Source organism: Brienomyrus brachyistius, chromosome 11 (assembly GCF_023856365.1).
Source record: "Brienomyrus brachyistius isolate T26 chromosome 11, BBRACH_0.4, whole genome shotgun sequence".
NCBI classification, from domain to species: Eukaryota; Metazoa; Chordata; class Actinopteri; order Osteoglossiformes; family Mormyridae; genus Brienomyrus; species Brienomyrus brachyistius.
The window spans coordinates 2752899-2770925 of record NC_064543.1 but is presented as its reverse complement, the minus strand read 5'-3'; the positions used below and the strand labels follow the sequence as shown (position 1 = coordinate 2770925).

The following is an 18027-nucleotide window of genomic DNA, read 5'->3' as shown; positions in this document are numbered from 1 at the left end:
GCCTATTTCTGGAAGGGTGTGAGTTCAAATCCCACAGCTGGTAGAGTGATAATAGCAATAATATCACTACTGGACCCATAACCCCAGGGAATTCTGGGAGACCCTGCTTTCAAACCCAAAAGACCAATGAAGACAGACAGGCAATTGTGATGTATATAATCAATACTGTAATCAGATACGGAACTAAATACAACCACATTGCATAAATCCTACTCATCCCAGGAAATAATTGCAAATTTGTAAAAATTATAATTTGACTAAATTGACTTGTAGCAGCTGTGTCCTTCAATAATGAACTTCTTAAAAAATTAAGTCAAATAAATATTCACTATCAGTTTTTACTCACAAATAGCAGAAACACTTTGATTTACATACAGACATCTTGGTCAGGGTAAAGGCCATTGCACAATGCATACAATATTCATAGCATGGAACAAATAATGCCCAGATGTCTGTGGATTTCAATAAATGAAATTATCTATAGTGTGGCGTGTTTGTGTATAAAATCAAGCTTTAAAAAAAGACTGCACAAAACCACCTGCTGGGATTTAAACACAAATTACAGTTTTTTTTGCAGAATTCAGTAGTCAAAACAAAGAAATCCCTCCTCAATATGCCTGAAAATGATTAAGTAACTAACAAATAGTATTGATATATCAACATGAAGCTGAATGATCTAAGTTTTTAGATTGGACTAATATGATGTGCATGATCAAGATCACTCACCAGCATTTCAAAATAAATTGTCCTGTGTTTTTATGTCTTTTTCAAGTGTTTCAAGTCAATTTGCTGAAAGCAAACCTCCCAAAACCGGCAGCAACAAGTACACCATAGAGGAGAGAAGAGTAATTTATATGTAAATACTGTCAGAGCGATGGAGAGCTGTAAAAAATCAGTGTAATGTAGAGGAGCTAGAGCAGTCATGCGAAGCAGCCTTTGACCTTTGTCAGTTCTGTCCCAGTCACATTCATTCCAGCATTTTCGCTTCTTACAATCAGCTTTTAAAATCTTTTATTCCCGACTTGTGCAAAACTCAGATTTACAACTGCAACAACACAATGGGCAGGCTTACTGAAATTAATAATAAGGAATCTGTATGAAATTGGTCATGTCTCTGGTGGCTCAGTGGTTAGCGCTCTCGCTTTCCCCCTCCAGGCTTGGGGGGGGTTCAAATCTGTTTCTGGAGTTTCCCTCTGTGTGTCCTGGGTTTCCTCTGGGGACTCCAGTTTCCACCCACAGACCAAAGAGATGTGGTTAGGTTAATTGGTGTCTCTAAATTGCCCAGAGTGTACATAAGTGTGCACATGAACCATGTGGCACATATACCCCTCATTATTGGAAGATAGATGCATTGTATGCTGCTGAAATTATACTGGCATGTGTTACTTAGTTTTGTATTCATTAACAATGTTGATAATTGTCAAAGTGAATGTAACAGATGCCAATGTTTCTATAAAGCTAAGGCAGAAAGTACAATCTGGAACACACTCCTTCTAGACTTTTTTTTTTTTTTTGAATATCCAGTGGCGTTTTATCAGGTAGAAACCAGAATGGTGTTTCATCCTAAACTGTCTGGCAAGCAGCTTCAGGCAGAACCTCTTAAAACACTCTGATTTTGAGCACTGTCTTTAAACCTCCTGTCACATTTTCCACTGCACTTACCAGCAGAGTTAACTCCTTGATAGTCAAAAACAAAACAGCGCATTTAAGTGCTAACTGCATGCCACTAATGTTTCAGTTTCTCTGAATTCTAGGTGAACCTGTTTGACTTTGTCCAGAGTCCTACACCAAAGACTTCTTCGTATCTAGCTACGGAAAGTATATTCAAAAAAGGTAGGACGCATGTCCAACAACTGATGACAAGGGCTCCTATAGTGAAGAAACCTCACCCTAAAATTTCATATGACAAACATATCACAGTTTAAAGAATTATGGCTCCCAATAATAGCTAAATTATACTTGTGAAAGCTTATGGTTACGTTAAAGAGGCACAGGCTTGGGTTTGGCTCATTTCATTGGGTCATTTCTGGTGTAAACTCAAAGCCTGCCAGAAACCACATAGCACCCTAAGGCACGTGTGCTGGCTCTCCCAATTGCCGCATGCCTGTGCTGCACTGCACTACACAGGGAGTCTCCAGCTGCCATCTGCTAATGAACAACCATCCTCCAGGATCTGCCAGGCAAAGTCACTTTCTCTTACTGCAATTCCTATCCCATTTACACAACGAATTTACAGAACTATGGCATTTATTTACCAGAAGCTTTTCTCCAAAGCAAATGTACAAAATGAGAGAGCAGGCCCAATGGTCCAATGGTGGAATCACTCTACTGACTATGGGATTGGAACCGAAGACCTTCCGATCACAGGCACATCTTAACCCAAAGAACCACAATTTATCCAATTTATCATAAGTTCTGAGATAAATTTTATAGCAATACACGAAGTATACAATGAGTATTCTTGAATCCAACTGCAACCAACTGATTAGCTTTTAACTTTAAACATTCTGAAGACTGATTACAAATTAGTATGTGTAATAAAAGCCTATATTTTTCACGAAATACAGTAAGAATACCAAAGTGTGTCTATAAATTTAAAAAAATAAGAGCACTAATCTCATAACATACTGATGACACAGAGACAGAGAGAAACAAAAATACAGAGAAACAAACTGCTAAACCATATAATCACATTTCACTCTCATTTCAAAAACGCCCCAACCCCCACCCCACAAAATGTCAGGACATGTCTCATAAGGCTTAACAGAGAAGAATGTGTTCTTCCCTTGTTATGGAAAATTTTGCCCCCTCCCCTGAAAAGAAAAAAACAAAACACTGCCCTTCACCTTGTGTCTGAACAGGCACTTCTGCTATACCCCATACCCCATAAAGAACTACAGATCACCATTTCCTGCCATATTTCTGTCAACACTGTGAGCAGACTCCTCAGGAGAGCCGGACAGGACTGAGCGGGACGGAGACCTGTGTGACTACCAAGAAAGGAATGTTCTTACCTCAGGGGCTGGAAAGTCAGCCAACCAGCTGTGAGGTGTGATATAAGTATGCCAACAGGCTGCCCGGTGCATCCACGTGGATTCCAGCATCATTTCCATCATACCCATGGTAAAAGCAAACGATATAAAAGCAAGCTTTTCTCACCTGCTTCGCTGTGTGCTCAGCTCCAGAATGCAAAGCTAAGACCTGCGTAAAACTGGGTAAAGTTTTCCCCAAAATTGCACTGAGGCAGGCAATTAGCAATTTGTCTAAATAATGTTGACTGCAGAGGAACCTGAGGTTACATGCAAATTGTACTCCTTCAGGGACAGCTGATTAGAATTTGCCATGCGGTTTCCTTGTAGAAGCCCCCAGTGTTCTTAGACTTCCCAAGGGAATTCGCATGTGGGAGCTCTACTGTATGTGCAGAGTGTCCTTTTTTTCAACTTTCATGACATAAACCAGATTGCATTCCAGATTGCGGAGCAGAAGGTTAAAATGGGTCCGGCAGCCATGAAAGGCGTCTCTGAATCAGTTATGGACAGAGATGTTGTATTTCAACCACTGTGAACTGACTTCATTGTTCTGAAAAGCGAGGACTGATTGTGTCTGGAAAAACTTTTCCAACCTATCTTCCAAAAATAAGGCCACCATGATATTTTGCTCAGATTATGATGATCAGCTATCCAAGGCGAAGCTCAGTTTCAAAGATTTACAGGTGGGCCACTACAACAAGAATGCAAATTCTTCAGCATACCAATGGAAAACCACTTTGTTGTTTTTATTTTATAACATTTCGCCCTGCTGTTAACATTGGTTTAAAGCAGAAGAAAAGGTAGGTGTTGGAGAAGCAAAAACACTGAGAAACAAACTAACCACAGGGGGCTGTGTGGCTCATTGGTCAAACCCTTTGTGCCTCTGATCAGAAGGTCTGCCTTAGTACAACTGCAAGCCCCATGACCCCCCAGCTCCCAAGGTGCCACTACAGCTAGTTGACATTCACTGCCAAGCTTGTTCTCAGCACTTCCTATTAATTGCAACATACTTCGTGGATGAGGAAGGCCCAGGTGTTCCTCTACTTCAATTCATACAGATACCCTACTGCAGCTGCCGAAGAACACCACAAAGTAAACTCAGTTTGAAAGGTGGACCTCCAGGATACTTCTAAAAAGAACCAGTTGCCATTAGCAATCTCTAGCAAAAATGACTTATTTATCATTGTCAATGATTTGGTAATATCGGGCTGACTAACATAAAAATATTTCCTAAATTCTCAAACACACGGTGCCCTTATACTCACATAATAGCTTACCAATAACTTACCAAGACTGAAAATGATTTTCAAAACGACTGCACAAGACAGTCAATGCTTCAGAAAGTATAAATTCTAAGTAACTAAAGGTTACTCGGTCATAGGAGTCTCAACCTCTGACAAGCCACTGATTTGAATTTGTCAACTGAACATTACAATAAAATGATGCTATATTGTATCTAAACCTAAGAAATACATAACATGGTCTGCTTTTGTGAGAAGACAGGGGAATACTCACAACTCTTCCAAATAGGGGAGGTTTCCGAAGACGTTTGCTGGGAGTTCTGTTATGTTGTTCATGCTAATGTCCCTGTAAAAAAGGACACAGTCTTAGTATGCAATTTAAAGTACGTAAAAATGCATTTTCCTCATGCCATTATTACATAACAGAGTACTGTATTGCTGTACAATACAGTACTGTTGAATGAAAGAAATTAAGCTCATAATTGGCTCCCGATTAATATCATTTGAGTGTCTAAAACATACCGACTGCCATAAACGCCATAGAATCGCTTAGTTTCAGATGTCAGTTATAAATGATTCAGCCCACTTGTTGATTTAGAAGGATGAGTAACACTGTTCTATTGAACAAGAAGGAAATACTGATAGCAGCATTTATAGAATGTGGCAGGATTTTGTGAAATGGGTCATTTGAAACTGTTACCAGATGCCATGGCATATACCGAATCAGTAGCAGTGTCAGCCCACACAAATGGCTTTACCCAAAGATGCTAAAAAAGAATGAAGGATGTTGCTCGACAACCTCAACACCAACTGATTTGACAACTTTGAACGTCTAACATAACCACTCCCATCCTCTGCTTCCCACCAATGCCTCTCCCAGTAAAAATCTTCAGCCTAGGCGAAAGACGTGTTCTGCGCCAACAGCGGGCAGTTGTAATATGTAGCGTCTCTACTTTGACTCCTTCTTCACCTACTAGTTCTGGGAGGTTTTCATGGGATGACAGCGCAAACCATGCACACCATTACATTTCAGTGTGTATTGAAACCGTACCCTCAGAAAAACACAGTCAGAAAGTATGACAAGGTCACGTTTGTTAGAATGAGCAACGGCAGCAACAGACATGTAGCGGCATGAGAAATATGCAGGCGAGATCCAAGGATTTTTTTCACCGACATGAGACTTGCGTAAGCCGATAGTTGCTACATGTTGGCACAAATGCGGGCTGAATCTTACGGGAGGTCTTTGGGAGGATGGCTTTGAGGGCCACACCTGTCCCTCTTTAGTTACAGCATATTGCTGCCCATCGTCATAATATTACTGCCTGTCAGTCCGTTGTTAGTGTTTCTGTGCTCATTCAAGCGCAAGGAATTAGCTGTACGACTGTCAGCTGTGCGGCTACACAATTAAATGGCGCTAAGTGCCCGTGTCACACCATGTCTGTCTTAGATTCAAAGTAACATCAAGTCTGCCACGAGATGATTTAAGGCTTTCTTCGAAATACACTTCAAACTTACTGGTGAGTTTGAATCACACATAAAAATCATAACTAGAAGAGTCTTCAAACATCTTATCAAGACGGAAGCCCACAGCGCCATTTCCCTGCTGTATTTTCGTGACTAGTCAGCCATTGTTTATTTGATCAGAGCCTTTTTGTGATATTGTTATGTTGTGTAACTAATGCTTAAATTTTAATGCTTAAAATTCAGATTTTTTTTGGAAGACTTATTTTGGCGTGTTGCAGAGGATTACACCAAGGAAATGAGACTTCATTGGCTATTGTACAAGGACAAGTAAATTTGAATTATTTAGTTTTTGCATATGCCATCTGGCTCTGCTGTGCGACACACTGCATTCAGGTGAGGGTGAGTCTTGGGTTCAGTGCCCCAGCAGCATATATGGGGTCTCAAGAGCCCAGCAGTAACATGATAAATCTGCCAGCCACATGACTCAAATCAGTGACTTTCCAAACACGAGACTCTAAACCCTCAAAGCCACACAGCAACCCCAGAATAAACCACCAACAGTAATCATGCCTCACTTAAACCTCTTAGCGAAAGATCCTGTGCAGAGATCTGGACCTTACTGGCCTTTTACTGACAGTATTTACAGGAAAGCAACTGCTTCAAAAGAACTAAAGTCTTCCACAGATCCCGATAAGTCATTGGCTGCTGTCTGTCTGACTGGAGATTTCGCTGCACTGAAAAGCTGAGTTCTGCTCTAAGCGTGACACTTAGCTGGACACTCAGGAAGGGATGGTGCTGACTGACAGGCAGGCAAGCAGGCAGCTTAGACCATTTTCACACATGAGGGGTCATTCCCAGCAGGAAAGAGAAACCAGGCTATCCAACAGGATGAAAGAAAGGCTTATGTGGGGAGGAGACTAAAAGCTACTAAAATACTTCCTTGAGTAAAATATTAATAGAACGTATTTAAATAAAGATAATACAACTATAAATGAATGACTGCAACAGTCATTTTTTTTTGCATACATATCGTCATATCCGGCGGGACAAAAGATGTGAGAACAAGTGGAATTAATGAACCAAAAGGGATTTATAAATCAGAAAAGTACAAAACAGAAAATAAAAAGGATCTTGGGGAATCAGAACGGGGTAACAGTGGAAGGCAGGCACAGGCTACACATCACACAACTTCAATGACAGGTCTGGGAAACACAGGGAAGGGAAGCACTTAAATACAATGAGGGAGCAAACAAGAGGCAGCTGGGAGTGATTAACACAAGGGCAGGAATGAGAGGTAATACAAATGACAACCAGACATGGCTTGTAGGGCCACGACAAGGGGGAAATGGGAGGGTTGGTCAGAGCATGACAAATGTAATATGCTTAATATTATTCATATATTAAGTTTCATATTAAGCTCTTTAACTGTCAACTGGAATCACTTAAAAAAGAGCTTTTTTAAAAATCTATTTTGTTTTTTAAATTTATTTCAATATTTTCTAGCTAGTGTCTTACTTTGCAGTTGCTTTAAAGCTAGCATATAATACCTACATATTTCAAGCTGTTTCGTGCTAATCCTGATTATGAACTGATACCTAGATTTAAGACAGGAAAATATATATCAGTGTAATGAAGAGAGGAGACTGAACGTCCTACGTAAGCGAATGAATGGAGGTCACCACTGCTTCTGTGTAAGTATGATAACACTGCACGCAAGTTGGAACTAGTTTGTGCTCGAGGCTCTATAGCATTTTTTAAATTACCAATACACGGCTGTTTCAGTGGTGTGTGGGGGGCCTCCCTGTGCCATCAGAGCATCTGCGACTCCTATTTCAACGCTCCCCTTGGTGGTCCCACAAATGCATTCTGCTGTGGTGACAACATAAGGGTGCATTTCCCAAAAGCATAGTTGCTAACTACTTTAGCAACTTACATAGCTGGAACCCTACAACTGATTGTGTCCAACCATGTAACTTGCCAATGGGAGCATTTTGGGAAACGCACTGCAGGATGGCTGTTTGTTGCAGGCCACATGCCAGAAAAAAGGCCTGGGAAAATCATCTTTCCTCGGGACTGGATGCATCTCTCCTGGCCAGTAGAGACGTTAACAAAAAAAGGGAACGATTGCTCAAGCAGTGTTGACATGGTGGGGACCACAAACGGCGGCCTTGGAATAACATGATCTTGGAATGACCTGATGAGCTTCAGCAAGTCCCTTATTGACCAAGTGACTAATTAAGTTATTCAGTTTGAACTTCATAGCAATGACAAAGGGTTTCACTGGGTGTCAGAAAATATATTCCAGTGGCCTGTAAACTGTTATAAACATTGCCATTAAGAATTATACACTGCGCAATTTTTAAGTCAGCTTTTCAGTGTTAATATAATTAATCATGACAACTGCATTCAACATTAAAATAAATGTTACTCATGAAAAAAGCACGTGTGAAGTGTCAGGGAGTGATACATTTTTCATGGTTTCTGATACGATTAAACAAATGGATCTTGCTTGTGAACCACACCATATGGAAAGGAAAGGAACGAACAGAGTGTGCAAACCATCAACACAGTTAACAAAGCCAGGGAAACTCTGGTATTGTGACTGCAACATACCAATAAGCCTCAATAACTCAAATAATGCTCAAAAATACAAAATATACCTACTTTGTTTTGAATAATTCTTAAGACACTCCTATAAGTGTCTTGCCTTCCAGACAGAAATGATCTACTGCATTATGCAGTTGATAGTAGTTGTTTCATGTATGAATAGACAATTGCAGTCATTATACAGTATTTATTTAGTCAGCCTCCGTGGAACAATTGGAGTTAAGGGCATTGCTCAAGGGCTTTACGGTGAAATGATCTTGCACCCATGACCTTCCAGACATAGGCAAAGATCTAGTCCAACCCACTGAACTACACACCACCCCAATTAACTACGGTACTGAATATATCCAGAAGCACTCTAAAGGTACACCTGCCCCATTTTATTAAAAGCCCTTGTGAATAAATTCCTCTTGTTGAAATGTTTATATATATAAAATCTTAAGCATATTTTTTTTCTAAAGTTCTAAGCTCCAAATCCAGGGGCTGAACCTGGCTAAGGCTGCATTCTAAGGCTGTGTGACAGCGACACAACAGGGGCTGTCCCATTTCAAAAGCTCCTTCAAATGTGATCTAGAAACGCGTCCCCCTTTTGGCAAGTCACGATGGATGGCCCCGGATGGATCCTTTGCAGCCCAACAAATTCATTGTGCAGAGGTTAAGTGGGTATGTCCTGACACGGCGATAGGAGTGGCGCTTTGCGACTCAAAGGTACGAATGGGGAAAGCCGGTAATTGACAGACCATCCGATTCGACGACGCTTTCTGTTTGACCCTCAAAAATTGTGTCCTTCAAATTCCCCTGAATTTGGACACAGCTCTATATATTTTTTTTTCAATATGCCTGCTTCACTAATACTAATACAGGATATTAGAATGAGAACAAATGAAAGCGTTTTAGAGCTGCTTTTGTTAACATGGGATACATACAGTAAAGAGTTCCTATCATATAGTCCTGTCTTTACATGGAAATAGCGACACATGGCACATGGCAGATCAGTGTCTCCTCTGCCACCCTCAATCTGTGGCAGCCTGCAGTGTTTGGAGATCCAAGTAAATGTTTATAACTGCTCAGAAGGAAAGGAAGCTGAAGAGTCACAAGTCAAGGTGCAACCACATAGGAGTAGAAAACATGAGTTTTATAATTTTCTAAAAGGAAGGAATAAGACACGGTACTTACATGCCTGTATTGACTGGCGCATTGCAGATAAGAGTGAAAAATTGACTGAGCGAGACAGATTTTATTCAAAAAGCGATGTTTTACACATGTACAGAACAGCCTGAAGGTGGTCAGCTAAACTGGGGAACGTTGGCACAGCTGCCTTTACTTTGTCGTCAGTAAGCTCTGTCATGTTTGACTGTCCTCTGCCCTCTGCCTTTGAATTTACACTTTCTTTGTCTGACTATGGGTATATTCTAGTGCTGCACTATTACGACAAAAATCATAGCTACGGTTATTTCAGTCAATACTGAGATCATGATTATTTAACACTAAATTACTCATTAACTCTGGAAACATGCATTTATTTAACTTTAAAAATGTCTTTCAACCGTGGATTTCTTTGAACTCTAAACAATTGGACTGTAAAATAAATTATAAGCGACTGGAAAAGGGGTGTACTGCATTTATAACATGACATAAAGGGAGCATCATTGCAAACAAAATGTAGTACAATTATTGTTTTATCTCAATCGTTTTGTTTTGATAAGCTCTAGAAGTCAAAATCCAAACTGAAATTTAAATTTGATTAACTGCCCAGCCCTGGTTTTAAATGTCGGTTCTAAGCAGGTTTTCCAGCAAAAAACCAAGCAAATCTATCTATAATATACATGATTCACAAAAAATTTATATTCTTCTTTTCCATAGTCACAAGTCACACAAGCACATAGATGTTCCATGGTAATCCATCAACAGGGCATTATTTACTACAGGCATAATTTTAAAGGTATAAATTACAGCTGATCCTTAATTGTTTGCTGTGAATAGTACGCGCGCATGTGTAAAGGTTTTGCACTGCTGCTTAAGGAACTTGTGCGAACACCCTCGGACAAAACAGGAAATCACCTATTTGAGCGCAACGTAGACCACAAAACGTAGACCCCCCCACCCCCAGAAAAAGCAAACCAACGACTTCGACCTCTGCTAACCAACGATGGATCAGAAAGAGAAGCGAGAAAGACAGAGAGCAAGTCCAGCCTCTTTCACCTCTGTTGACCAAGAACAAAAGAGTGATTCAGCTTAAAACGGACAGAATGCACCGATGGATGGCCAAAGAGCTCAGCCAGTGGAGTGGAATAACAATGGGCCTGAAACTCCACTTACTCTCATTCTGTACTTTTTGTTGAAAAGCCTTTAATTAAGACAAGAACAATACACCCCCTGTACGTTCATGAAGCCACCATTGCTCAGCCCCTTTCTCCCTTTGCTGCCTCTTTCTTGATGAGGTGGACGTGGTACGGAGACAGGCTGAACACCAAATCAAGCAGTAAAATATGCTATTTCCTCATCCATTATTTCGCCTTGGGAGACGGCCCTCCCTTCACCTGTTTTGTGAGGCAGTTCTGCCCCATTGCAGCTGCCAGTAAAGGTTAAGCTGACATGAATGCACAGTGGACAGCATTCCCTCCTCCCCAGCCAGACACACACTCTCACACACTTGGATTTCATGCATTTGTATTTAATTCACATTTCCTTCCTGCCAAGCTATGTCTTCCACATTATTGTGCAAGTATAATACATATTTATCTTGGTTTATTGTACTTTTTTTCAGAATAACATCCCTCTATCCTGCGAAGTTTAGCTGATAAAGTGAAGTGAATTTAAACAAGACGGAAGGCAGCTGCAGGATTTTAATTAAGCACCATTTAATTTAACTGGAAAACTCAATGGAAAAAGAGTATTCCCGTTTCATTCTGGGAGAAGTGACATATTTGGGTTATATTTTGAATGTTCCAAAAGCTGCATTGGAAAGGCATCAGAAATTTGCTAGATGACACCTTTTTTTAGCTGTTCAGTTGCAGCACTGTATGAAAATCAGATGATGGTTCCAGGTCAGCATTGTAATACAGCAAGGCCTCATTCATGGACTACAGTTATTGCAGGAGGCACCCATAATAATCAACAGAGTTACATGTTATAATTATCTATAGCCACTTAGGATTCCTGGGCCATCTGCTCTGTGCTGCCTGGGAAAGGGTTCAGGCAAACCCACTGGACCGTATACTGCAGTGTTTCCCAATCCGGTCCTTGGGGACCCACAGTTGGGCCACGTTTTTGCTCCCTCCAAGCCCCCTGCCAGACAGCCCTCATTTTTGGGAGCTGGGAGAGAGCAAAATTTTGGACTGTCTGTGGGTTAGGGTTGGGAAAACACTGCTGTATAGGATGAAAGTTGGGCAGATAGATGTGAGTGAAATATTTAAAATTAATATAGCAGCTTTATGAAACATATTCGTCCATCTCCACAACCCTCCAAAGCAGCTTTTTCTGTGCATGATCACAGCTTGGAACGTAGCCCCCCAGGAAGCCCAGGGCACAAGGAGTGGATCCCTGGAAGGGATACCACTCCATCACAGAGCACATATAATTTGGAACCATTAATCTATGTATTTTGGGATGATTCGGAGTGGAAAAAAATTGATACAACAATTCCTTCAAACTCAATACCAAAGTGAATTTTAAAACAATACTTATTATCCTTTCCATCTGCACTGATTTCAACACACTGCATTTCATTCGATTTAGTATCTACTGAGGACTCCTGAAAATTGTGATAAAAGTGTCACAGTATGTAGGTTTTTCATTTTGTCCCCAAAGAGGCTTAAAAGGTCCTCTGATCTCAAGCTAAACAAAATCATTTCACAATAATGGACAGTTAATATCAAAGCTGGATAGTTCAGGACCAGAATGCAAAAGTCCAGACTAAGGTTTTGTTTCAAACAACCAGTTGATTACCCTGTGATTGTGGCATTTTATACTCAACTGATTGGTTGAAACAAAATCTTGGTCTGGAGTTTTACTTTTTGGACCTGAACTATCCACCTCTGGTTAATATCATACAACTGGAACATGTAGATGAACAATACAGGATTCCCTGTAGATCACCCATCCATCCAACCATCCATCTTCCAACCACTAATCCATTACAGGTTCACAGGGAGACCAGGTCACGACAGAGGAACAACCTGTATGAAATGTTAGACCTAGCCAACATTGCAGAAGTTCTTTATGAGAAGCAGGAGTCAAAATCAGAGCATAACTCTCATCCTCATCACAGATCTATCACTAATGATCATGTCTAGAATGTGTCTGCAGATCTACTGAATGCTTCCCAGCTGTAACTGCAGTCTTATGTCCTGTTACATTCCGTGGGCTTCATCAGTCACTATTAAGCTGTACTGGTCCGCATTTCACTGTAAATCTACTGGTATAGGGACAGATAAAGCAGCTGTTTCTACCCCAGACGAGCAGATCTTTTGAGAAGATTTTTCACTCCACAGTCACCTTTTGCAGGACGCAGACCCACTGCCATCCTCCACAAGCAGCACTGCAGAAGCATGAGTGAAGTATGCGACAGAACATTAATTATATGTAGCATGTACGTTTGTGGAACTCTTAGGCTTCTCACTCCAGAGTATTTGTAGTGTGTTTGAATAATGTGTTTAGTGAACGGTCTCCCACCCCCAAAATCCCACCTCAAACTATCCAAGGCAAGATCTGCCTCAGCGGCACCACGCTTCATTAGACATCCGTGACCCTTGACCTCATGCCACCCAGAGAGCCGCTGCTCTCATGTTGCTCTCTCTCTGGGAATTCCGAAGCTTAAGTTTGTTTTGTGCATCCAGCTGAGCACTGTCCGCTCCGCGGATGTTTGAAAGCTTCGAAATAGATGCGTCATCCAACTCTGATCTGAAAAAGCTGCTTGTGACATGCTGATGGCCCGGCGCTACCCCGAAAGACCAAGCCCTTCTGCGTGTCTGGGACCAGGCTGCTTGGTGACACATTCTTCATGCTTTAATCCATAACACTCATAGGTCCTCCTGCTTGACAGTACAGCTTAACAACATGAACGGCAAGCTTTTTTTCACGCCTGGTAAGAAAGACTGTGAGGCAGCATGCGTGAACAAGCCAGGAGCAAGTAAGCAGATGTTTAATTGACTCCAGGCATTGCCCTTATTTTACGCAAAAGTATCAAAAGCTTGGAAATTTAAGCAAGACCAAATAAGAAAGCTAATGCTTTTGTTTGGAATCAGCTCGTCCAGCTCTCCTTGGCAAAGGCTGCCCAGTGCTGAACATGTGTTCAGTATTGGACACGACAAGTAGTCTTAGGGATTTTATCTCCTGCACAATCCCTGCTTACACTGAAGTACTAAAGCCGGTGATACATATATAGAAGCAATAACTGCCCAGTTAAAACCTCAGCTGGATTTGTTTGAACGTTTAGAAAATACTTATGTTACAATATACAAATTTAGACCTTGACTCTGTCTCCATTTCTCTGGCAACAAAGAAAAATAATGATCTGAAAGAACTGAACAGTGGCTATATATTCTCTGAGGAAAGCAGAGAGCAGCAGACTTGAAGAACAGCAGATTTGTCAGTCAACAAACTATTGTTTTACTAAAATCTACTCATTCTTGCGTGTTCTTGCCCTATGAAGATAAAACGTATATGGTGACTTTTTCAATGGGAAAACATGGAACATTGAATTTATATTATTGGATTTCTTGCGTTTCATCTCTTTAAAGCAAGCATGCTAAAAAATCTGAAATAATTTTCTCAATGGTCAAATTAAAATAAAATAATAACAATAATATTAATAATCCATTCACCTCAAGGGCATAACTTTGGGTTGAGCGTTGAGGGGGTTGACATCATCAATTTAAGAAGGCCCAGGGGGCTGTATTGGCTGGTTTTGATTATTGGGGGAGTTACAACCCCCCCCCCCCCCCCATAATATACGCCCATGATCCATCTTCCAACTGCTACAAATAGCAACCCTGAACCACCAGGATGCCCAACAACATCATCATCTTCAAACATCCTGCCTCACTTTGCACCCACTTTTTGCTCCTCTCTTACTTCAGTTGTTCTGAACTACAAACTATGTTTCTGACTCTCAGAGAGGATAAACAGTAGATTTTACCAAACCAAATACGTACATATTTACCCTGATGTAACAAAAACAGTGGTGCACATTTAGCTATATCTAATTACACAGCATTTCAAGGCTGCTAGCTTTCAAATGTCATGGTGCTGAAAGACTTGTGTTGCTCTAAAACCTTCATTTTTCATAAAAATATATTACAGTTTATGTAGTATATTATTACTGCCCATGTTATATATATTCTACTCCATAGAGGTATACATTATATTATTTGTATTATGTATATAAGTATTTCTTTTTAAGAACATTCAGTTATTAAACTACCTTTTTTTCACCAATGTAGAGAATATGGCGCAAATCCCGTTTGAGAATTTGAAAGTCACCATAGTGTATAATTAACCAATAAATGGTGCAGTTCTACTGTCATTTCAGCAGTGCAATCTGCCAAATGTGCCAGTTTGTCTGCAAGAGAAGTGGAAAAACCAACTGGGTTTTCAGTCAGCATTAAAACGATTGAAACATGGCTTATTCACGGAATGCCAACACAGACAACAGAATCGAAATATTTTAAGTGACAAAGTATTTCAAATTAAAAGGGACTCAACGTTCTGCAAATATGGGTAGTGAGTGATAGATTGCCAGTGTGCCATCTCCCTTTGCCAACAAGTGCTGTGCATGTTTGAGCAAGCTAATATGATGATTAATCTTTAAAATATGCTTTATAATTAGACAAAGAAATATACAGCGTTCCACATTAGAGGGTACCAAGCTTATAGAAAGACCAAATAATCTAGTAAAAGTACACCTCAGCCCAAATGATGACCTTATTGCTTAACTATTTTATCCTAAGCTATAATGCATTAGTGACTTCCTAAACATTTCTGTGAAAAGCCCGCTGTGAGCTTCCCTGTGCATTCCCTGGGTGTGACAGAGAAGGTGAGTGCCAAGTGTATGTGAATGTACTGTGCCATCAAGGTGTCTCTGCATAGATGTGGGAGGTGAAACTACTGCACGGGGATGTTCTCATGATTTGCATGCGCATCCAGTGCGTTGGCAGATCAATGGCGAAACTTTGGGAACAAAGGATAATCCAGTATTTCATTATAATGTGACAGATTTGCGTTTCAAAGCAGAGACGACAATTATTTAAAGACATTTATGCTGAATGGTCGAGCTAACAACAAAAGCAAACTTTGTAAGCGGACAGCTGAGTATTTGACAGAAGAACTCAGTGTGAAGTGTATCACATGAGCTCAGCTGCAGTTTCTGTGAAGGATTCGGACTTGAATCTTTTTGTTAGAAGTCCGTTGCTGTTTTTGGTACTAATGATAGTGTGCTGACTAATAATTACGTACCATTTTCTTTAAAAAATTAACACAGGTCACTGTTTTCACTCACACTTCTTAGAAGGCTCATGAAGATTAAAAGGTGCTGTGCAATGGTTAAATCGTATGCAATACAGCCTGGTTGCAGAATTTACGCATTTGAATTGTTGCAACACACTTGCATAAAAAGTAGATTTTAAGGTCAACTTCCCTACATATTCCTGGTATTTGCTCTCTGACAAAGTCTTATAAATGAGCAATTTTCAAACAATTATTTTTAAAACTGCATTTTATATGTATCTCATGATAAATGACAAAGTATACACGTGTGAGACTAATATTTTTAATTAAAAAGATTTTTAAAAAATGGATAATGGGCAGCTCAACTGGCGTTTAAATTTCATTCTAATTATATAGTAATAGTGATATATTCCCTGCTTCAAGGGAATTACCAGAACATTAGGAATTCCTCCAGCCACTAATAAATTATTGTCAGAAAGGGTGGGGGTGGGGGGGTAATGAACCTCACATAGAAACACATATATCTAAAGGTAGTGTAACTGTATAACCACCAGAAAAAAGAAGGAAAAAAACATCAGGAAACAGACAAGGGAGACTTCGCCGTCTGCTTATTTGCACTTCTTTCCTTTTGTTCCCATTTTGACCCTTGGTGTCAAGGTTTTGTTTTGTTTTTGTATTTTGGAAACAGCGAAGGCTTAAACGTAAATTATCGATATTCCTGAACTCATGCAATTAACATGAAAATACGAAACGGTGCTGAGCAATGAAAACTTAGATGCATTATACTACTTCTGCTATTTGGAAATAGTGACTGCATCAGTCTGCAGCTGTATGAAAGACACACGGCTTGTAATACTTACAGATAGTAAGTGAAGGCGCTCAGTGCAGACGGGACGGTGACCAGCCCTCGCCCAGAGCAGTCAGCACCTTCCAGTCCGTCGCAGCGGCACGGAGTCGGGCAGAGCCGTGGGCTGGGCTGCCCCTGGCCGGCCAATAAACACCATCCCGAAAGCACTATCCCCAGGAGCAAAACGCACATTTTCATACTTTATGTGAACGAAGTGAGATTTTCCTGCTTTCCTTTCCAAAACAATATTCGGTTATTATCTCCTTTTTAAAAGTGGAAAACAGTGGTCAGCGTTCGACGGTCAAATCATTTGTATAACGTGCAAATCCATAGTCCGTAGTGTCTAACACAGTAAATCCATCTTCACGATCCAGTCTCCGTGAAATGAAACATAACTCCCTATTTTTTTGTTTTCTCCAAAGAATTGTGATATTTCTAAGAGAACACTTTAAATTTCAGCTGGATAGTACTCGGTATTCCACAATTTATCTTAATAATTCAAAGCCTATAACGTACGTATAGCAGATATACCGTAAACAACTTTTTTTTTACGTTTTCTGTGTCCCATTAAAACTAAAAATTTAGCTTCTTTCGAGTTGCCCCTGAATACTCCTGCAGCCTTTACTCACAGTGGATGCAAAATTTGAAAAATAGGATTAAAAAAACTAAGATGTACTGTTTTCATGTTGAGTTTTTCTACAGGGTCTTCGTATAGAAAAAAGTAGAGACCGAGACATTAGGTTTCAGCAGTTACTCGCGTTTCCTCCCTTCTTAGAGCTCTTCATCTTGCTTTCTTTCGCTCACTCACTCCAAACCCTACGGGACATCTAGCACCACCACCTTGTGAATATGCGAATAAGCCCAGCCTACGAATTAACGACACCGTGACGTTACCGGCTCGCCAAGCTATAAGCTGCTGGGGTTTCTCGGTACCGTCTGGTAGGATATCACGGGGGGAATCAACCAGACCTTTATACGGCTTTTGTTCTGTATCAACCGTCCTAAAACACAATTTTAACTCAACACAGAGCATACATGTCTAATTTCAGAGACAGAGATAGCAAAATGCACTAAAAATCGTGAGTCTTATGAGTAAAGAGAGTCTTCACGCCTTTGATAGAGGGTGTTCATGAGCATATCAATATGGAGGAACCTGCAGGTTCTTTAACGGCCAGGTTACTGAGGATCGCTGACCAGTGTCACGTTATGCTTTACCAATACAGTAATATTAGCAAAGGGGTTCTTCTGTCCGGTACACACGCAGCATTAAAAACAACGAGGCTTTATTCACACAGAAGAGTCGCATACTCTTCATGCAATCTCTAAACACATAATTGGTCAAGTAATGAGGTCCCATCCATCTAGATTCTGTACCTGCTTGTCCTATTCACGG

At 40.5% G+C, this 18027-nt stretch overlaps 2 protein-coding genes across 2 annotated transcripts in view; both read right to left on the bottom strand.

The window, feature by feature from the left end:
* Positions 1–17476, bottom strand: part of lgr4 (leucine-rich repeat containing G protein-coupled receptor 4) — a 37237-nt gene extending 19761 nt beyond the window's left edge. The window contains exons 1-2 of the mRNA XM_049030243.1: positions 16648–17476; positions 4545–4616 (exon numbers count right to left, since the gene is read on the bottom strand). Coding sequence (XP_048886200.1) covers positions 4545–4616; positions 16648–16832 — 257 coding nt within the window. The 5' untranslated portion in view covers positions 16833–17476. The remainder of the gene's footprint in view (positions 1–4544; positions 4617–16647) is intronic.
* LOC125751447 (coiled-coil domain-containing protein 34-like) overlaps positions 1–18027 on the bottom strand; it is a 112891-nt gene that overhangs the window by 28764 nt on the left and 66100 nt on the right. The window lies entirely within an intron of this gene.